Source organism: Lissotriton vulgaris, chromosome 11 (genome assembly GCF_964263255.1).
Source record: "Lissotriton vulgaris chromosome 11, aLisVul1.2, whole genome shotgun sequence".
Lineage (NCBI taxonomy): Eukaryota > Metazoa > Chordata > Amphibia > Caudata > Salamandridae > Lissotriton > Lissotriton vulgaris.
This window is the reverse complement of record NC_141699.1, coordinates 266,868,122-266,891,180: the sequence shown is the minus strand read 5'-3', so window position 1 is coordinate 266,891,180 and position 23,059 is coordinate 266,868,122. Positions and strand designations below refer to the sequence as shown.

At 50.5% G+C, this 23,059-nt stretch overlaps 1 protein-coding gene across 1 annotated transcript in view; it reads right to left on the bottom strand.

Annotated features, from left to right (window-relative positions):
* LOC147679638 (acyl-CoA dehydrogenase family member 11-like) overlaps nt 1–23,059 on the bottom strand; it is a 415,381-nt gene that overhangs the window by 9,042 nt on the left and 383,280 nt on the right. The window contains exon 14 of the mRNA XM_086943210.1: nt 20,347–20,413. Coding sequence (XP_086799336.1) covers nt 20,347–20,413 — 67 coding nt within the window. The remainder of the gene's footprint in view (nt 1–20,346; nt 20,414–23,059) is intronic.

The following is a 23,059-nucleotide window of genomic DNA, read 5'->3' as shown; positions in this document are numbered from 1 at the left end:
TCCCATCAGCCTGGTAAGGACCACATTCAGGTTCCATATAGGTGCTGGTGGGTGTCTGGGAGGAATAATTCGCTTGAGTCCCTCCAGAAAAGCTTTAATGGCAGGCACCCTGAAGAGTGAGAGATGCTGCCTGTTTTGGAGATAAGCTGCTATTGCGGATAAATGTATACGAATGGAAGCATAGGCTAGATTGCATTTGTATAGATGTAACAGATAACAGATGATTTTGTGAGTAGATGCATCTAGCAAATTAATGTCGTTGTTGGCACAATAAATGACAAACCGCTTCCATTTCGCCGCATAACATGCTCTAGTGGTGGGCTTTCTTGCCTCCCTTATGATATCCATACAGTCAGGAGGCAGGTTGAGGTAGCCAAATTCTAAGACCTCAGGAGCCAGATCGCCAGGTTGAGCTGTTGCGGATCTGGATGCTGAATGTCGCCATGGCTCTGCGTCAAAAGCCTGGGCGTGAGGCGTAGCCTTTGATGCGGTACCACGGAGAGGTCTAGAAACGTGGTGTACCATGGTTGGCATGCCCACGTCGGAGCAACCAAGATGAGAGTCATCGAGTGTTGCTTCAGTTTGCGTGCCACCAGCGGTATTAGCGGTGCTGGGGAAAAAGCGTATGCAAATATGCCTGACCAGTTCATCCATATCGCATTTCCCTGCGACTGAGGGTGTGGGAACCTGGCGGCAAAGCTTTGGCATTTTGCGTTTTCCTTTGTGGCGAAGAGGTCTATCTCTGGATGACCCCACTGCTGGAAGTACGGGCGGAGTACTGATGGATGTATCTCCCACTCGTGCATCTGGTGGCTGTGCCTGCTGAGCAGGTCCGCCATCTGATTGTCCTTGCCTGGGAGGTGTTCTGCTGTGAGGAAGATGTTTCTCTGAATGGCCCACTTCCACATGCTCTGAGCCAGATGAGACAACTGTGGAGAGTGTGTACCTCCCTGCTTCTGTATGTAGTACATGGCCGTCATGTTGTCCGTCCGGATCAACACTACCTTGTTGCACAAATGTACTTTGAATGCTTTCATTGCCATGAAGATAGCAATCAGTTCCAGAAGGTTGATGTGCATCTTCTTCTGCTGTGCTGTGCTGTCCATAGTCCCTGCACTGTGTAGTGGAGTACATGAGCTCCCCATCCCTGGAGAGATACGTCCGTCTTCAGTATAATCTGGGGCACAGGCTCCTGGAACGGTCGGCCCCTGCAAAGGTTTTGTGGGTTCCACCAATGCAGAGAGTTGTATGCGCGACCGGTCACCAACACTAGGTCTTTTAATTGTCCGTGAGCCTGATTCCACTGACGTGCCAAGCACTCCTGAAGCGGACGAATGTGTAGTCTCGCGTGCAGGACTATGAAGATGCAGGAGGCCATCATGCCTATCAACTGCATGAACACTCGTGCTGGGAGTGAGTGTTGTGGTTTGAATTTCCGTATCAGCAATTGCATGCTGTTGATCCTCACTGAATGTGGCTGTGCTTTGGCTGCCAGAGTGTCTATTGTCGTGCCCAAGTACTGACGTACGTGGGCGGGCTGAAGATGGGACTTTGGATAATTCAGTGAAAACCCTAGATCGTGAAGAAGGTGAATGGTGTGGGACATGTGGGTGGCACATTGCTGGGCCGACTTTGCTTGGATAAGCCAGTCGTCCAGATAAGGGTAGACGTGAACGTTCTGTCTCCGCAGGTGTGCTGCCACTGTCGCTAGGCACTTGGTAAACACCCTGGGTGCTGTTGTCACTCCGAAAGAGAGGACCTTGAACTGATAATGCTGATTCTGAATGGTAAACCTGAGATATTTTCTGTGTGACGGGTGTAGCGGTATATGGAAATATGCATCCTTCAGATCTAGTGTTGCGAGGAAATCTCCCTGACTGAGTAACGGTAGAACCTGCTGTAATGTGAGCATGTGAAAGTGTTCTGACAGGATGTACTGGTTTAGGGGCCTGAGGTCCAGTATGGGTCTGAGGGACCTGTCCTTTTTTGGGATCAAGAAGTACAGCGGGTACACCCCTGTACCCCTTTGTTCCACAGGCACGAGCTCTATGGCTCCTTTTTGCAGCATGCTGACTACCTCCTGCTGCAATAACTGTATATGCTCTGCGGACATAGGACGGTGTCTGTTGAGTGGAGCGGATGTTAACTCCAGACAATAACCGTACTGGATAAGCTGCCTCACCCACCTGTCTGTAGTGATGGATTTCCAGACCGGCAGGAACTGTTGTAGTCTCCCCCCCGACCGGTGTTATATGGTCGGGGGTAGTGACAAGACGTCACTGTTTGTTAGTGGCGGAGGATCGGGAGTTGTTGTTTCCACAACCTCTGCCCTTGGTGCTGTTTCCACGATAGCCACCCCTTTTGTTCTTGTTGTAGGTGGACTGCGTGCCTCCTTTACTGTATTGTGTCTGCTGGGATACCTGGCCTCTGGAAGCTCCTCTATTGTTGGAGCGACGAAAAGAACCACCCCTGAACTGCTGCGACTGTAGAGCCCCCATAGACTTTGCAGTCTCTGTGTCCTTTTTAATTTTTTCTAAGGTGGTGTCCACTTCTGGGCCAAACAAGTAATCAGGGTTAACTGGCTGATTGAGTATAGTGGTTTGTATCTCAGGCTTGAAGCCGGAGATTCTCAGCCAGGCGTGTCTTCGTAACATAACGCTTGTATTAATAGCCCTGGCTGCAGTGTCTGCTGCGTCTAGCGCACACTTAATAGATGCGTTGGATATAAGTTTCCCTTCTTGTATTAGCATTTCTGCTGCCTCCTTATACTCATCTGGCAAATGTTGCAACAGGGTCTCAAGTGTATCATAATGAGCCCTGTCATATCTGGCTAAGAGTGCCTGTGTGTTGGAGATTCGCCAGACATTGGCCGCTTGAGCTGCCACCCTTTTCCCTGATGCTTCTAGCACTTTAGATTCTTTGTCAGAGGGAGGAGCATCACCCGTGGTCTACGAGTTCGCTCTTTTAGGAGCATTTGAAACAACCAGAGAGTCCAATGTCAACTGTCCCCGGATTTGTATTTTTTTTTCAATTCTGGGGTTTATCACTCTCGCCCTTGTGGTCTCCTTAAAGATGTCTCCAGCATGTTTCAAGATACCTTTAAGCATGGGTAGAGTCTTGACAGTTCTCTCTGAGGTTGAGAAGGTATCAAATAAAAAATCCTCTTCAATAGGGTCAGCATGGAGTTGGACATCGTGATTTTTTGCGGCCCTCTCAATAAGTGCGTTAAACGCAGCCGTGTCTTCTGTGGTTGAGGTTTTAACAGCATAGGTATGACTGTCAGGGGCATTTTGTGGCTTCCCTGGGTCGACAGTGTCTGCCCAGGGTTCAGTGTGGTCTTCTGGATCTGTGTCAACAGGATAACTGTAATCCTCATTGTCACCATCCCCTACATCCACATCTGAATGTGTGGGTGAAAAAGGAGCAGGTTCTTGTCCATATTGTTGTAGAGTTTCAAAAAGAAGAGGTGATGTGTCAGAGTCCCTCTTCTTCTTTAATGGAATTTTAAACAACTCCATAGGCTGTTCTGGGGCGATCTTTCGCTTGAAAATGGAAAGTCTACCAGTCTCGGCGTCAATGAATTGCCTCGACTGATCTTCCTGCAGAGGCTGTCGACGCTTGGTGGCCCCTTCCGTAGTTTTAGGCTTCGGCCCCATGGACACCTTCTTGGCCGCTTCGATGCCCGTCTTAGGGGCGAACGCCTTAGGTGCCACTGGCGGCGGCAGTGTAAACTTAATCGGTGCCGACGACTTCGGGGGTTTACTGACGGTCTTCGGGGGTTGAGTGGCCTTCGGTCCGGCAGCACTAGCCTTCTCCTTAAAAGTGTTGCAGCGAGTCCGAAACCTGCTTCGAAAAGGAGGCGGATGGTTGTGTTGACTCGACGGGGTCCTTAGAGCCACTGCTTGTCTTGGACTCGATCTCTTTACCGACCTTTGCTTTGTCGAGTCGACGCTTAGGATCAAGAACGTTCTGTGTTTCGAGTCCTTTGTTTGTGTCGACGGTCTTCGGCGCTGACTTCTTTGGGTCGATGTCCTTGACCTTTTTCTTTGGTGCCCCGGCTTTCGGCTCGACACCCTTTAGCGACCTCTCCGGGTCGATAACGCTCTTCTGTTTCCTCGGAGCCGATGGTTCAGAAGCCTTCGATCCGACCAAAGTAATGTGCACTTTCGGTTTCGATTTCGTCTCCGGTGCTTTCGGTTTAATAGTCACCGATTTTTTTTTTTTTTTAAATATATTTTTATTGCAGGAATCAGTACAACAATACAGTAACGACCAGCATCATATTATAGCCAACTGTTACCAGATATAGCCCACCGACCCCCTTCCATAGCATTACTATACAGCCAAGCAGCCCATATCCCTGGGGTTGGGCGGCGAATGTAGCTGGGGTCAGTAGGATGCAGGAGCTGATCCGGATAATACACTGTCCGTCCTCTGCTTTTCTAGACAAACCCCAACCCCCAAAAGGTGCCCCCCCCTCAAACTTCAAGTCATTATGAAACTCCCCCCTCCCCCCCCCCCCCCCCCCCCCCCCCCCCCACCATCAGCGCCAGGGAGCTTATCACTTTAGGATCCACTTCTTGACCCACGGGGAAGGTAATAGTGCTGTTAATGCTAGTGTCTAACGGGACTCGGGTCTAGTTGCTTCTTCGCTTTCGGAGTCGCTGGGGGCACAATAATCCCTGAGGGCCTGCACCAGCGTTTCCCATTCTAACGCGGCCTCCTGCGCCTTCTCATTGCTTTGCCTCCAAGCCAACTGATATCGCAGCGCGCTCTCCCCCGCCGCCCATTTCAAAAGTTCACCGTGCCATCTGCCGCCTGCCGGACCAGCACGTGCCTTCCAGTTCCTGGTCACCTCTCGTTTAGCAAGTAGGAGCCCCAGGTCGATAAATTTACTGGTGATTTTATTCCGGGGGGTATGGGGGAACCAGTGCAATAGCCCCACCGCCGCATCGAACGATAAGTGCCTCCCCGTCACCTCTTCCAAAGTCGCCGCCACCTCCTGCCAGTAGGACGTCAATCCTGGACAGGCCCATAACATGTGTAGGAGGTCCGCCTCCTGAGCCGGGCACCTAGGGCATTCCGCCGAAGCCGTGGCAAAATAACGCCTGATCTTAACCGGGGTCAGGTACGCCCTATGGAGAACATAATAGTGGACCAGTTGGAAACGGGCGCTACGTGTACCCTTCCATGCTCGCCTCACCAGCTGGGACCAGGTCGTCTCCGGGATCTCCCTACCGATGTCCTCTTCCCAGCGGGACTTCAGTGTGGTGAGAGGGACCAACCCCTCGGTAATCAGCCTGCCGTAAAGGCAAGTGACCGCCTTCACTGTGCCCGCCGACATCATTACATACTGGCACACCTGGGACAATTGAGGTTCCTCTGGTCCGTTTTGCCAGTGCGCCTGGATCACTCGCACAATGGCCGAGTGCAGCAAAAAGTCACCCCGGGAGATCCCAAAGCGGTCAATGAGATCCTGAAAGGACAGGAGCACTCCGTCCTCATACAGGTCCCCGACGAGCTGTAAACCCGAATCCTCCCAGTCCGCCAGTCGTGACCAGTCTCCTCCGTGGGGGAGGGCCGTCAGCATCCCCAATGGAATTTCAGGTGCATATGGGGTCCGCAGGTGACCTCTGTTATGAGCCCGATTCCAACAGAGTCGGATAGTCCGCTCCTCCATCGACAGGTCCCGAAGGACCAAACGCTGTCGCAGCGCGATAAAGGAGAGGACGTGCCTGGCCATACCCGTCCCTCTACCGTCTTCCGGGCCTCTGAACTCCCTGGCTATCTCCTGGGTGTATGTCTGGAGCTGTGCCGCTAGGTAATACTTCTCGAAGTCCGGCACAGCGAGCCCCCCCTCGTCCTTCGGCCTCATCAGGGTATTGAGGGCCACCCGCCGCCGGCCCGTGCCCCAAAGGAACCCGACCACCATGGAACGCAAGCGGCGAAACGTAGCCGGCGGGACCCAGATCGGCAAAGTCCGAAAGTAATACAATAATCGGGGGAGCGCCACCATTTTGAGCAGGGCGACGCGTCCTGCCACGGAGAGCGGCAGCGTGGCCCAAAAGTCCATGCTGCCTCGGAGTGCTCGTATGCAACGGGCAATGCTTCCGTCTAGGAGGTCGGGCTGGTCGTGGTACACAAATACCCCAAGGTATTTAAAGCAGTCGGGTTCCCATCTGATCTCCTTACTTAGCGCCGGAGTGGGGACACCCCTACGCATCGGGAAGAGGCAGGTCTTAGACCAGTTCACACGTAGGCCTGAGACGTCTCCGAACTCCGTAAGCGCTAATTCCGCTCCCCGTAATGCGTCGACCGGATCCTCCAGGAAGAGCAACAGGTCGTCCGCATAGAGCGAGACGTAATGCGGGCCCACCGCTGTCCGTAAGCCCGTATAGTGGGCTCCCGAGCGAAGATGCATCGCTAATGGCTCCACCGCTAGTGCAAAGAGAAGCGGGGATAAGGAGCACCCTTGCCGCGTGCCACGCTCCACCGGATATCGCGATGAAATCAAAGGGCCCGCTCTAACCCTGGCTGAAGCGGAAGCGTAGAGAACTGCTGTCCATTTGATAAATCCTTCCCCAAGGCCGAATTTCCGCAATACCGCGCTTAAGTAGTCCCACTCCAGGCTATCAAAAGCCTTCTCCAGGTCCACCGACAAAACTACCGGGGACGGGGCATCCACGAATGGTTCCCCGAGCAAGCGAAACAACCTTCGGATGTTCATGGTCGTATTTCGCCGTGGGATGAAACCGGCCTGGTCCTCGTGTACTAGGGAGCTCATATGTCCTAACAGCCTCGAGGCCAAGATGCTGCTCAATATTTTGTAGTCCACCGTCAGCATTGAGAGGGGACGGTAGGACCCCGGGTCAGACGAGTCTCGGCCTGGCTTGAGGAGAGGAACCACCAACGCCTCACACATCGAGCCGGGGAGGCGACCTAGCCTCTTCGCCTCCCTGTAGACCACCAGTAAACGAGGGGCCAGGAGGTCAGCATAAGCTGCATAGAACTCCACCGGCAGGCCATCTAGGCCCGGGGTCTTGTTCCTCGCCATCCGTTTGATGGCCCCGCGGATCTCCCCCAAGCCGATGTCAGATCCCAGGGCGTCCGCCACTTCTTGTTCCACTGTGCGGAGTTCCAGCGGGCTAAGATAGTTATCAAGCCGGTCTGGGTCACGCGCGGAGCGACTGCGGTATAAGCATTCGTAATAATGCCGGAAGCAATTAAGAATCTCCGGTTGGGTGCACACCTCAGTCCCATCCGCCCTACGCATCCTAGTCGTCGTTTGGGACTGGCGCGCAGGGTTGGCCAACCACGCCAGTAACGCGCTCGATCTGTCGCCCTCCGCTATAGATCGGACCGTGTAGGCCTTATAATCGAAACAGCGGAGCCGTTCGACCTCCACCGCCACCTTCTCCCTCGCCTCTACCGTTTGTGTTTGCAATTCCGGGTGTCCGGGTCGGCTAATTTCGAGCTCGCGGAGCGTTCGGTCCGCTGCGTCTAGATCAGCCAGGATAACACGCCGCATGCCCACCTTCTTAGAGATACAGTACCCCCTCACCACCACCTTGAAAGCGTCCCATTCGAACGCCCTAGTACTCGCGGAGCCGCCGTTGGATGCAAAATAATCCGTGATTCTCTCCCCTAGGTCTGCCTTGAAGACACTGTCCTCGAGGATCTCGGGGCGCATCTTCCAGGTGGGTACCGCCGGCGTCCCAGGGAACCAGCGAATGTCCAGCAGGAGGGGGTTATGGTCCGAGATGGTCCGCGATAGATACTCCGATCGGGCCGCTGCCGAGACTAATTCGGACGAACCAAGAAAGCCATCCAGTCTGACATGCAGCTCATGAAGGCTCGAAAAGTACGAATAATCTCTAGACGCGGGGTGATGCGCCCTCCAGATGTCCGTCAAACCCCAGCGGGTCTGCCAATCTTGACGGCCCTTAGCCGTCCGCCGGACCGGGGAATCGGGGAGCGGGGGATGCGAGCGGTCTATGTCTACATCTACCACGGAGTTAAAGTCTCCCCCCAGCAGGAGGGGACCGGCGAAAAAGTGAGCCAACGAGCCCGATAACCTGGAAAGGAAGGCAGTCTGGTCCACATTAGGGGCATACACACAACAGACATTCAAGTCCCTCCCTCCCAGCGTGCCTGATATGGCCACGAAACGCCCCTCTGGGTCCAACACTGTCCTCGTGACCTGGAAGGGGACTCCTGCCCTGATCCATATTAGCGCCCCCCTGGCATAAGCAGAGTACGCCGTGGAAAAGACCTGCCCTCGCCACCTACGCTGAAGCGCCGCCCCTTCCGCCTTGTTCAGATGCGTCTCCTGCAGCAGCGCCATTTGCACTCCCCTACGCACTAAATAAGCGTGGACCCTGTGACGCCTGGACATAGTGTGAAGCCCCCTCACGTTCCAAGTAATACATTTCAAGTTAGCAACATCAGCCATTGTCCCAGAGTGTTCTTGCACAGTCTCCCCGTCCGGGTCCCCACAAAAAAAGGACATCAATTCTCCCAGCGCTGACGGCGGCCATTTTCCCCAACCAGATCCAAACCCCCCAAAAACCAACAAAACCCCCTCCCAACCACCCCAGAACAGGACCCAAACTGCGCCATCTAGATCCCATCCAAACTTCTATGAAGAACAACCCCAAAAACCCCACTAGTCCCACGGTCGCCACCGTAGGAAGGCCTTATGGGCCAGGTGCGGGCTGAGCGGAGGCAGTGGGCCCTCGTCGCCCAGGCCACCAGGACTATAATAAGCCCCCCCCTGTGTCAAAATCTTTCGGGGCAAGAGCAGAAGCCTCCCAACCCTCCCTCTCCCATTGTCAGCAACAAAGAACGGCAGCCGCCTCCCCCCTGCCGGGCCCCCACCCAAAACAAGGCAACCTATCCCATTACCCTTGTCCGTCCAAAAGGTCCTCCACCGATTTCGGTGTGATCACCGGTGTGTGGGTACTGTCTGCCACTGAGTCTTCCGAGTCCGATGGTGCCCCCTGAGCACCCGGGTTGTCTTCCTCCTCTTCGATGTCTTCGCTCCTCGCTCCCGACAGTTCCGACAGAACTTCCAACACTCCCCTCCGCTCAGATGATGTCTCCGCTGTCGAGGGCCCACCCGTGCGGCCGCGGCGGTTCCTGACCCTTTTAGAGCGCCTCCTTTGTTCCGGCTCCTCCGCCTGATGGGTCGAGGCGTTATAACCATCCTTCCCCGTTCGGTACAGTTCGAGCCAGTCACAGACCTCCTCCGGGGTGTCGAAGAACTGGGTTTTGTCGTCGACAATGACTCGGAGCCTCGCGGGAAATAGGAGTGAATATTGGATACCCTCACTCCTGAGTTCACGCTTAACCGCCAGGAAGGAGAACCGCTTGCGCTGCGTCTCGTAGGTATAGTCAGGGAAGATATTCACCTGACTGTTTGCAACCTGGAACGGACCATTGTGTCTGGCGGCATTTAGGATCAGATCTCTGTCCCGGAAATGGAGCAACCGCGCCACCACCGGCCTCGGGGCTCGTCCCAGCTGTGGGGGCCGCGCTGGAACTCTGTGGGCCCGTTCTAGAGTGTAAAAGGAGGACAGGCCCTCCGGGACCACCGTGTCTCGGAGCCAGGTCTCCAAGTAGTGCACCATATCGCCTTCCTCGATCTTTTCCGGCAGGCCCACTACCCGAATGTTATTCCTCCTGTTTCGGCCTTCCGCATCCTCCGCCCTCCGTTCGAGGGTCTCGATTCGGGACATGGCATCCTTGATCGTCGCAGCCAGGGTCCTCTGCGCCGGTTCGATAGTCTTCACCGCGCTCTCCACCTCCTTGACCCGGTCTGAGAGTTTACCATGGTCTGCCCTAAGGAGGCCCAGGCCAGTCGCCACCTGGGCAATGTCCTGTTGTAGAGCCGACCGAGTTGCCTCTATGGCTTCCAGTACACGGTCGAATTGTTGCTGGAGTGGTGCGCCACCAGGTCGTTTAGGATCTCCATGCTCTTCCTTGTCCTGGGCCTCAGAGTCCGAGGTGGCCTGGCTGGATCCCTTGGCTCCTTTAGGTTTCCCCATGCTGCCAGGGGCTCTCCGCAAAGGTCTCGGAGTAGGCGTCTCCGTGTGCAAGTGTCCAGCACGACTTTCCCGGGATTTCGCCCTCCAGTCCGGAATGGGCGACCTCCTTCTCCAGAGCCTGTGGAGACTCCGCCGTTTCGGCTCACGCCACCGCCACGGCGTCCGATGGCACCGATAAGGGGGCGGAGACACCCGTCTCCGAGTCGGGCCGGCCCGTTCACCCACTACAGCTCTGGGGCAAGGGCCACCAACTCCCCCGGTTGTCCTGTGGCGCCCGAGTGTCGCGCCATCCATGTAGTCGGGGTGGCCAGGAACTCGCAGCTAGTTGCGGAGTCGCGGTGCAGTCCACCGCCTGGACCTCAGGGCACCCGTGCCCGGCGCCCTCTAACGCGTGGGCACCCGCCTGGTCGTCCAATCGAGTATGGTCCCGCTGTGGAGGGTCCGATCCAACCAATGTCTAATGCCTAAAGCCACTGAGGCTGGTGAAGCCGGGTGCCGGGCGACATCCGCGAGACCTCCTCAACTCCGTAGGTCCGTTCAAGGGGACAAAGGGGTCCGGGCGCCATATTGGGTCGTCCTCCGCCACTCCGCAAACTTCGGCATTTCTTCAAAGCCACCCCTGTCCAAACTCCACCAGGGCCCTCGGCAGGGTGTCGTCGCCTCGCTCAACCGAATTCGGGGTCTGGGGTGCCCCTCAGCCACCGATGTTCAGGATAATTTCGGGCTTAGTCCCGGAGCCGAGCTCTCAGGCGACCATCGCCATCGGCGCCCAAGCCACGCCCTTCGGTTTAATAGTCACCGATGTTTTTGGTTTCGATTTTGATCGATCAACCGATGGCTCTTTGGAAATGTCCGTAGCCGGGCCTGGAGGCGAGGCTGTAGAACTATGCGTTTGATCTTGGGTAAGGCCATGTGGCGATCCCTCGACCTGAGCCTCATAGAGTGTTCTAGTCTCGGCCCCCATATCAACGGTTGGGCCTAGCTCCTCGCTCGAGCTATCCTCTACGGCCCCAAGGGCCTCATCGTCGTCTCCTACCTCGTTGACAACGTCTTCATTGTCGACCATTTCCACATCCGCATCGTAACTGGAGTCGATCTCTGATTCAGGATCAGACAGGTTCTCTTGAATTTCCTGCTCGACTCCTCATCATCATCCTCGGCATCGAAGATGTTCACCGGGTCAGGTGCCGTCTGCTGGGCTTCCTTCCGCGCCGCGCGTCGAAGGCGAATCGTCCTCTTGGATCAGAACCGAGAACAAGCCATACAGCTGGCTTCATCGTGATCCGGAGACAGGCACTTGTTGCACACCTGGTGGACGTCGATGTGAGGATACTTGGAGTTGCAAACGGGACATCTCTTGAACGGGCTCCGTTCCATAGTGGATCATCGATAAGGCCTCTGGCGTCGACCGGGCCTTCAGTGCTGAATAGCCTCGCGGCTCTTCTTGACGTCCGGCTCGAGGACAGAGCTGGAACAAGTACTGGGCACCGATCGCAAAGTTAATACTGACAATAACTAAAGGCCTTTTGGCCAAATATAACGTTTTTTATCGATTCCTAACTTGAGTCAACAAATATACATCCGAACCCAATGGCGGAAAAAAACAATCTGAGGATGGAGAGGATGCCCATGCGCACTGTAGTCCAGGGGAGGAGCAACCTATCTCGTGATACTTCGAAGACTCTTCCAGGACAACAATGTGCAATCATCCGGACCCAACACTAGGCGGCGATCAATGCACAGATATGAATTCAGCAGCCCACATGCCTCGAACCCCAGGTTTCAATTTCTCATTTCCTCGGTTACATTATCAAAATGTGAATACTTTAAATCTTGTTAGCCATGGTTTACTCTGTGCCTAACACACAATCTTAGGAAGCGGGCAAGACTCTTTGCATAGGACACATCCTCAGCAAATTGTAGGGCTAGAAAGGCTGGGCGACTGGTACGCAGACCCATCATTCTTAAAATTGGAATAATCCAAATCTTTCTGGGGTCATTGCAAAATTTGCAAAATAATACAATGTGTATCGAGGACTGGGGAGAGACATCATCACATGGGCAGAATGGGAGATTCCTAGACCAATCATTGACGTGTGGAAATGAGACTAAACGGTGGAAGATGTTACACCTGAGACGGGTCAACAACAGTTTATCATAATTACTCATCTCAAATGTTAAATAAGGCTGAATACAAATGGCAACCTGAGTATTCAGAGAATGCTGAACGTCTTAGCTCATCGAGGTGTGACATGCAAATCTTCTTTAATGTAGATTTGGAGACTTCAGCGATAGACAGGGGAGACAGATAGTATTTCTCTAAACCCAAATCATAGAAGAAACTTTTCACATAAGTTAGCCAACTAATTTTCTGGCTGTTTTGTAACAGAAGGCAGTCATTAAGGAGGTTTTGTGTGAGTTCATTTTTGGGGGAAGTCCACACCCGGTACCATAAAAGTATCGGTTGCATTTTAATAATGTCTGAGATATATGCCAGACCCAGTTCTATATGACAACAATAAGATGGAGAACTTTACGGTAGTGCTAGCAAGTACCTCAGTAACAAATTTTCGATTTTCTGTAATGATTCCACCTTCCTATGACCCCAGACCCCCGCTCCATAGCAAGCTACACTTACACATTTAGCTTGGTATATTTTTAACATTTCAGGAGCAGACTTTTTACCCAACCTCTGTGCAAAAGCTATCAAGTCTGTTGTTGCCCTGAGGAACATTAGTTTCCTAACCTCTATCGCTTGTTTCCATGAGGATTTGTTGTCAATTAGGATCCACAAGTATGGGTATGTAGACGTTCTTTCTAGTTTTGTCTCATCAATAAAAATATCCTTTGTTTTCTTGAACCCCGTCCCTACGTACATTGTAAATGTTTTTTTGATGTTAATTCTGAGGTCCAGCCCCTTCATAAAATTCCTGTATCTCCCTATGTTACGTTGAAGATCCACTGGGGCTCTGGCTAATATCACAGTGTCATCGGCGTAGAGAAGAGCCGGTATCGGACGGGTTCCGACACGCGGTAAGTCCTGGCTTCCCTTCAGCATTGCTTTTTCCAACCCATTGGTGTAAGGGTGAAAAGGAAGGGAGCCAGGACACACCCCTGTCTAACCCCCCTCTCCACCCCAAATGACGCCGTGAGTTCACCTTTGAGCCCATATCTATACAGGGGGGCACAAGATCAGCCCGGTTGTCCCAGCAAGCTCAGGAAATCTGGAATTGGGCCCTGGCACACAACATCAACTTGACAGCAGTGCATGTCCCAGGAGTAGCCAATGTGCTAGCAGATTCCCTGAGCAGATCCAAATGCAGCACTCACGAATGGGAGCTGCATCAACCAGCACTAGATCGAATTTTCCAGAGATGGGGTCACCCCGATCTAGATCTGTTCGCGACCTACCACAACAAATGTATTCATTTTGCGAGCTGGATTCCCCACAAGGAATCTTGCGGGGACGCTCTCTCAATGAACTGGGAACGGCTCTTTGCCTACGCCTTCCCTCCGATTCCATTAATTCCCAAGGTCATCAAGAAAATGAGGAGGCAACCGTGTCGTATGATTCTAATCGCTCCACAGTGGCCCCGGCAATATTGGTTCACACAGCTTCTTCTCCTCTCAGAGTGCGAACCAGTTCAGCTGCCTCAAATTCCGGATCTTCTAACACTTCAGGACGGCAAAATATATCATCCAGACCCTCATTCTCTGAAATTATCAGCTTGGCTCCTCAACACCATGAGTTTGCACACTTGAACATTCCACAGGACTGTCAAGAAGTCCTGAACAATGCTAGAGCACCTTCTACGAACAGAACTTACAGGCTTAAATGGAAGCGCTTTTGTGCTTGGTGCAAAAGTATGGATTTACATCCTATGCATGCTGAACCAGACAAGATTTTACCTTTCTTTTTACATCTGGCTAAATCAGGCTTGGCACACTCAACACTTAAAGTGTTTTTAGCGGCTATATCCAGATACCGCCAAGACGGTACGAATTCACTATACTCCTCAAGAATAATCCAGCAATTCTTTAAAGGTTTATTTCGTAAGTTTCCACCAGTACGTCGGCCACCTCCATCCTGGCACTTGAATATTGTATTAGCTCAACTCATGCGCCATCCTTTTGAGCCGATTCATAAAGTAGATCTGAAGTTCATCACTTGGAAAGTTGCATTACTGCTGGCATTAACATCAGCCAGAAGGGTCAGTGACATGCAGGCGTTTACATCTAAACCACCTTTCTTGCAATTCACGAATGACTCGGTGATACTGCGCACCAACCCGAAGTACATGCCCAAAGTACCATCGGATTTCCATCTGAATGAGCCAGTCATACTTAAGACGTTTTTTCCAAATCCGCAGACACCAGCTGAACGAACTTTACACTCGCTCGATATCAAACGATGTCTTAAGTTCTATCTTTCCAGGACAGCTGCCATCAGAAAGACGGATCAGCTATATGTTGCGCATGGCAGACCAAGACAAGGCTGTGCAGTGACAAAACAGACTATCGCTAGGTGGGTCTCTTCAGCGATAGGGCTCTGCCATCAACAGGCGGGAAAACCCTTACAGACCTTGCCTAGAGCTCATTCTACGAGAGCAGTCTCCTCTTCAACTGCCTTGTTTGCTGGTGTGCCTCTGCTGCAAATCTGCAGAGCTGCAACTTGGTCCAGCAGGCACACATTCACAAGGCATTACTGTCTGGATTCTTCAAGCGATACCGATGCCTCAGTGGGAAGAGCAGTCCTGCGTAATCTTTTTCAATAAGGTGAGCCTCTGTTTTTTCTCTCCCACCTCCTTTTGCTCTTTTGACGCCTAATATGTTATTGCTTTTCATTATGTTCTTGCATTGCTGCTATGTGCCTTGGCGTCCAAGAGCTATGTATGATATTGCTACTATTACTGCTCACTACTCTGATTCAGGCATGTGAATCTATGAAAGACACCCCTAATACTGGAGAAGAACAATAGTTACTTACCTGTAATCTGTGGTTCTCCAGTATTGGTGTCTTTCATAGATTCACATGCACCCACCCACCTCCCCTCAGAGTCTCACTCAGGCTGTTTTATCTGTAAGTTACTCCGGTACACTCCGGTGCTACAAAATCTGAGAGCCTGGGTCTCTGGGGAGAGCATTCTGGTGGGAGCTGTGACCTGATTGGCTGCAGTTTGGTCTATACATAATGACCTGGATAGTCTCTAAGGTGGAAGTTTTATTTACTGTAGCTGGGGCTATTTTACTTCCTGGTTGGGTATACTGTTATGTGTTATAGGCAAATGGTATATTCGACTGCTTTTTTATGTACCGTGGGCTCCCACTCCGACGACGGGGAATGATTCAGGCATGTGAATCTATGAAAGACACCCCTAATACTGGAGAACAGTGCTTCCTCTACCTCCTGCAGGGTAAACATAAGTGGAATAGGGAGGACAGATATATTCCCAGCTAGATCAGTTAGATCGATGGACTTGCTGGAATTATGGCCAAAGATCTCCGAATAATGTTTAACCCATGCAGTGGCATCGATCGCTACTTCTATCGACGGTTGTTCAGTTTCGCCCTGTAAGAAGGGGTTTTTTACGACCTTCCATAAGTTGGTACCATCCTTCATGGCGCAGTTTTGTGGAGTTGATCCCACAAATAATTTTTTAATTCCACCTTACGTGCTTTTAGTGTTTTATTATAGTTGTTTCTAAGATTAATGATTTCTAACCTATCCCTTGGTAATTTATGTAGAGCAGATTTCAGTGAGGAGTATGCTTTAGTACAAGCCTTGTTAAACCATCCTCTCTTTGTTTGTCCTTTCCCCTTCACTTTCCGGATTAAAGCTTCTTGAATTACCTTGGTGATGGCAGCACAGCTGTGGAGTATCATACTGGGCGGTGTATCAGGGTTTAGGCGCTTCTCAATCTTTGGCATCGCTTTCCTGACTATTGTTTTAGACATCTCAACTGAGTTAATATTAAGCCATTTTAATGCAAAGCCTTTAGTATATCCAGACTTAACATCTGTTGTCTCAAGTTAGTTAGTGAGTCCTGAGTAGTTTGATTAATTGGGATGTCTATTGTTACAGTTATTGGCTAGTGATCGCTTGTAGCGTTATTTACCGTTACAAAATCTCGGATGCTCGGCGCTAAGCTGCTAGTTACCAGAATATAATCAATTACACTCTGTGAACCCCTTCCATTAAAAGTTGCAGAAAAAGGAGTTGGATTAGCCATTTCTTCGTTAGCAAAACCCAACTCTAAAGCGACCATTATTTCGTTCAGACGCATACCACTAGGTGAGTGGAAGAAATGGGTCACTGCGTTGTTATGCTCAACAACTATTCCACAATTTTTATTAGTAATGTTGGAGCAGAGAGATCGGTAAAAATCTCCCCCCCAAATTAATTTAAAGGTCTCTTTGGGATGTTTGCTCTTTTGATCTAAGAGCGTATGCAAAAGATCGTTCACGGCTATCAGTAGGTCCGGTGACGATAAATTATTGTAGAAATTGACCAGAAAATAATTATTTGTTTTTATTTACTTTCAAGCTCAAAACTTTTTCAATTGGTACAGTATTTGCAAGAAAGATAGTTAGCCCACCACGTGGCCTACCTGAAGTTGATGGAATGGCGTACGAACATTAAGTTTTATAGCCTTCAAGATGTAAATCTATTGTTGCCCATGTCTCCTGAAGGCATAGAATGGAATAATTCCTTGCTAGATTTAACCAGGCATCATTAGTTAATTTTGGTCGAAGGCCGGCCACGTTCCAGAAGATGATTTTAAGTTTCAAGAAGTCCCTGTTACTGGAGATTTTTATGGGAGTACTGGGTGGTGGGTCTAATCCAATGTCACCAACTGCTACTGCTATAGGGGTCACCTCTTTTTGACCACCCCCCAAAGCTGCATTTGTGGTTTTACCTAGTAAGTTGGTCATGGGACCTAAAATCATTGGGGGAACTAGTGTCGTCAATTGATCCGGGAGTTGTTGTTCTGTGCCACAAACTATTTGTCCTAAACTTGAGGTAATTAGATGGCTGTCAGTCAGTCAGTCATTGTCATCCAGACCTGAAAGGATGTTAAATCTGTTACTAGTTGGGAGAAAGTACCGCCTTGGGTCATTAAAGGTATGAAAACCAGGTTCAGTGGTGTTGTTACTCAATACAGGGGGGGGGAGGGTAGAAAAAGCCCAGAGGTAAGATGTTTATTCCTACTGGGTCTAGAAAGTGGTTCTCTCAACCCGCTAGTATCTTTTTTACCAATGAGGGAGACACAAAAGTTAAAACAATGCAATCTCCAGTTAGTCTTTTTTCCAATCCACCCACCCACTGTACCCTTCTTACCATCTTAAAATTGTTGAATAATTGATTTGTCAGGCCAACCTTCCCACCAAGCTAGTGAAGGGATCTGTTTCTCAGGGATACCCATGATTCTTCCTCTATGGTCCCTATTTCAGGTACATTAGCCAGGACCACAATATATGGGGTAGCTGCCGGAGGGAGGTCTAAATGATTAGTCAGGTTCACCTGTGCGCCGTAGTGTGGGACTTTGGTCGGGGCCTGTCCTCGTAGTGTGTTAGAATTGCTAGTTGGTTGGGCTAGATCAGAGGGACCTATCTAACTCGCAGTGGGGACAGCCACTCCCTTCACTTGCCTGCTATCACGGGTAGCTGCGGGTTCAATAGCTAGCCTACTTGTCATGTTCTCGGGGGTAGTCTGTGCTACGAATATTATCTCTTTTCCATTCTCGTTCCTTGCATTACTATTACGATGCCCTAGAGGTGGGGGTTTATCACACCCAGGATATACATTCTCACCCAAGTCTGGATGATTAGATAACAAGCAACCATCAACCACCTCCCCTTTAGTGCTTTTGTTTAAGGTGAAATCCTCCACTCTGGTGAGTCTAGATGATAGTTGATACATTTTAATTCTCATATATAGATCTAACCGCTCCACCAGTGTTATCAGATTCTTCATGTCGTTGTGCATTTCCACATTATCACTTGGTGTTAGCTTGCCCTTCATTTGACCTTTATTTTGGCCCCCCCGTTTCTTCCCTTGTGGAGTCTGTTTAGCAAATTTTTGGGTCTTATTCACTGACTGAGTCCTGGTGGGGTTATTAATATTTTGAATATCAGTCATGCCAGGATTCTTTTGTCTCTTTTGGGGTGGTTGGGTGGGGCAATCATTATCAATAGAGACAATCTCATCGGAGCTCGGATGGACGCAACTGTTAGACTGGACTAATTTCGAAGTGCCCTGGCCTGGTTGAAGGGACTCGTCCAGCGGTGCGACCCTCGAGCTCCCCCTAAAGGGTCCTGCTTCAATAGATTCCTCCACAGACAATATCTGTTCATCTAGGACCCCGACCGCCCCGTTAGATAGTTCAGTAGAGTCTGTTGGGAATCGACCCCTGTCTTAGCAGCATGTGTACGTTTTGGGCTTGATAGTTTCCTTTTACCCATTATGCTATATAAATCAGTTGTTACAACAATGCGAGTATATATATCGGGGGAAGCAGTTATAATCGCTACTCAGTGACAAGAGACGTGGTAACCACTTAATATGGAAGTAGATTACAATAAAACCAAAGGAGTAGGCCCAGCCCAGCCTCGTCCGGGCAAGGACGGGCCCGCCCTTGGCCCAGGCTTCGATCGGGCGAGCCCGCACGCGTCCCGCGGTGCGTTGGCCCGCGCTCGATTTGAAGGTCCCTGGTGGGGGGCTACTGCTGAGCACCTCCGCGAGACCGCGCTGCCCTGTGGATGTTGTAGTTGGGCAGCGCACGGTCCGCGGTTGACAAGAGGCGCCGTAGGCAGACTAGCTCACCCGCGAAGACACAGAGGTACCCCCAGCAAATGGTGAGCAGGCAGGCAGCAGTACAGATACTCAATACATAAACGCAAAGGTGCACCACACAGTTTTTAGACTACAATACTAATAATCACAGACGTAGATTTTCTTGGTTGTGATTTTCTTTATTCCAAAAGGGTGTACAATCAAAACATGGGTTTTCGCAGCCTGCCAGGCTGCGAAAACCCGTGTTTTGATTGTACACCCTTTTGGAATAAAGAAAATCACAACCAAGAAAATGTGTGGTGCACCTTTGCGTTTATGTATTGACTACTTGAGTTCTTTGATGAACTAACACTGTGACAGTGGGTGTTAATCAGTGTGCACACCCTTCCCCCATACAAATTATTGGGGGCGATTTAAAATTGGGAGTGACTTGGCTTAGGTGCTATAATTTAGGAAGGTTCCACTGTCTCTCTTTCTTTTTGAAGCAGTACAGATACTATCCCGGTCCCGGTCACAAGTCAGTTCTCAAAGACGTCCCCCATTCATTAGGATCACAGCATTACTTCTATGTGTCAGGTACTGTGTAACAGGCAGCAGAGGTGGCCATACAAAGGGATAGAAGCAGAAGTAGATCAAGATGTTGGCACTTGAGAACTAGACTAGAAGAGTAAATGGACTTACACATTGAAAAACTGAAAATGTGATGGACCGGGGTTGGCCTCCCGAGTAGACGGAGAGGAGTGAGCGGAGCTAAGAGACGACTGGCTGTAAAATGTCAGCACCAGCAAGTGTGTAAAGTAAGAACTAAAGCGCCAAGTGAGGAGAAATCTGCTCTATAGCACAAAGAAGGAAGAACTCCGTTAGTCTTATTCTCAGATATCTGCTAATGGTCAGTAGAACAGAAAGATTATTGGGGATTTCAGAAGTGCAGAACCCTTGAATTATTTTGTAAGTCTCCCATTTGGGCTGCTAAACTGTCTGTCTGCTAGTAGGAAGAGGGGTATTGACTGAATGACTGGACAAGCACATCCCAAAGCATGCCAAGACAGAGCAGAAATCTTCATTCATGGAGACCTTTTCCTGCTACGAGCTCCCTCAACCTGCATCCTCGATCTGTGCAAGTACTAATTAAAGAACAATTGCTGGTCTTTCATATCACACAAGGCAGTAATACTTTGGTTCTCAATGTCTCTAACATGCTCAAAGATGCTTTCCGCTATTGTTGGAGAACTTTTTCCTCACAAAAAGTGTTTTGATTGAGGACCCCGTAGTAGCAGGAGACTAATAAACACACAGAGTGGATTTCTGTGATCTGTGTTACCACTGACAGAAGTAATTGTGTATTTGATAACACAACAAGGGTACTGGTAATAAAATACCAGGGCATATGCGTTCTTGTTACATTCATTAAACAGGACTGGTTGCCATTGATGATTCAGCCTGTATGCTCTGTATACACAATATTACATACATTCTTAGTATGATAAGGAAGAAAACAATGCTTACCTCTGAGCGCTGTAAACGTCTGTATTAGATGACCCTTCCCAGGATGCATGTTCTAACAAGAGGGAGGCTGCAATTATAAACAATTTCCACAGCTTACAATCAATTCTGACCAAATAACACAGTAGTCTGTGGATGTGAGTAAAATGAATCTATAAAGACTTAGAAGAATAAACAAAGAAAAACTAACAAACGAAGTAATAGAAAAGGGAACAAAACGATGGAAACATATATGATCCAATCTTAAATCTGCATGTGTACTCAGTAAAAAGTGTGCCAATCAGATATAATCCCAGATTTGAGTGTGTATGGGGTGTAGAAGTTTCATGGGAACTGACAGAAAGGGGAAACTATCTGCTTACCACCACTGTATTCCTTGATCTTTCCTGACACACAATATAATCATTTTCTAGATTTTAGTCAATGTTTTTTAAAGAGCATTTCAGTAAGACAAAGGAGATCAGGAGGAAGAATACTCCGAAAGTATGAATGCAGACTCCGAAGTGTCACCAGCAACATGGTTGCATAGCAGAAGCAATACTGGATCATAGAAAAACTTTGCTTACCTTGTACGGTACCAATTTCTATTTAACATAAGACATAACTATGCAGAATGGGCTCATGGTATCGACGAATAACAAAAACATTCTACAAACACAGTGTGCTAGTACCCATCTATACGTATACTAATAGCCTAGCCAGAACTCCTGTAAGGGTCTCCAAAATATTTTTTCTGTTCTGTATTACAATGCCATTTGTCTATCAACTTTTTCAATAGGAGCTTTTGATGTGTCTGTTAATATGTTAGAAGCAATGTGTGCAGTTTAAATGTTAAATAATTGGTTTGCGCTAACGCTGTCGAAGATCCGGCATTAATCCTACAGCATGAGTCCCGAAAATACCTCTAGAGCTATCGGAACATTGGTCGACCCGATCGCCGCCAAACTCCGATCCCGGAAGACGCTCCTACGCCCTGATCGCTATCTCCGAGGCAGGGCAGGGATCGCTGGAGAAGGCCAGCGCGGGGATCGAAAGTGGGCCCCGGAACCGCCCTCAGTAGGCGCGACATGGCTGATTGTCCGCTAAGGTGAGGACCTGCGACAATCCTTCGCTCTGCCATCCCCCGCCCCCTCCCTCTGCCGCGGCCTGCAGCACACTGGCATCTGCAGCAAGGTCCGTCCGGGCCACGCTGGGAGGGCGGGAATCTGCGGCCTGAAGATTCCCAGCTGTCGCTCTCCACGCGGCAGGGGGACGGAGGATCGTGATCTGTGCCCTGCGCCTTACCTCGCCTGAGATGTATGCCGTCTGGCCGTAACAGGGGGCAGGATCGAAGCAGCTGATCTCCGCACTGCCTCCCCTCCCCCCAGAGACTGTGCTCACATCGGCCCATCGGGGCCTGGGGCGCTTGGAAGGTACAGTTCCTCCGGTATAACTGGGAGGCTGGCGGCAACAAACACCGAGCGCCAGGCACAATTCCACAAGCGCCATTGAATCACTTACCAGGGATGCGTGGGAATGACACCGGAACCAGCGAGCACCCCTCATAAAGGTGAGGGAGCAGCTGGAGACAATAAACCACCCCTCAGCTCAATAATGGTAGCCATCCAGTTGCTGGGAGCGAAGCCTGAGACCAAAATCGGCACGGTCTCCATCGAAATGAACCTGATGAGGACCTACATGAACAAAACCGCGGACAGAGTCAAGGTGACCGAGATGAACGTTCTGGAACTCCAAACCTCCACTAAAAAACTTAAAGAGCGGGTACAACAGCTTGTACACCAACATCGCCAGATGGCCCTTCAGCTCGAAGACCAGGAAAGGCGGGTCTGCCGCATTAATATAAGAGTGGTGGGGGGCCCCGGAAGGCTCAGAAGGGCTGAGCGTAGACCTCTTTCTCGAAGACTTAATTCTCAACCATCTTAAGCCGAAACAGATCTCCTCCCACTTCACGATTGAGAGGGCGCATCGGGCACAGATCCCAAGACCATAGCCTGGGGCGGCCCCCAGGACCATCATTGCAAGAATACTCAACTACAGGGACCGTGATGCAATTCTACAAGCGGCCCAACTGCAAGAGGACCTACACTACGAAAACACCATGGTGCGTTTTTTCCCGGACTCACACTTAAGATCCAACAAGAATGGCGTTCCTTCGATGGGATCAAGAAGGCGCTATGGGACAGAGGAATCAAGTATATGATGTTTTTCACTGCAAAGCTCAAAATTATTGCAGGTGGGAAATCACTGTTTTTCACGACCCCTGCGGAGGTGCAGGCACGGCTGGATAAGGCGGCCACATGGAGGTCAGAAGCGACCATGGGAGACAACTGGAGAGACACCCGCACCCACTCGCCGAGCTCTGCAGATGGCAGGTCGGACGCAGACAGGCGGAGTCAACGATCCTGGAGGCGAAGATCCCACAGGCCGATGACACTGACAGCCAACAGAGACTGACCGGAAAATTGCATGATGTTGGAATCGCGGATACTCCCCAGCAAACTGTAATGTGTAAAATTTTAATGTGATGATGTGGGATGGGGGATATACCATAAGAGGTTGGCCCTGCTGGACTGAGGGGCCCTCAAAATGACACTCTCCTTTGATGGGTGAGGGCAGGCCTCTAGCAGCCAGAGTCCCAACTAGCCCGTGTTCCCCCGCAACTGTTGAACTGTTCTTGGGGCGTTAGGCGCTCTGCTAGTTGGGATGTGGGTAGTTT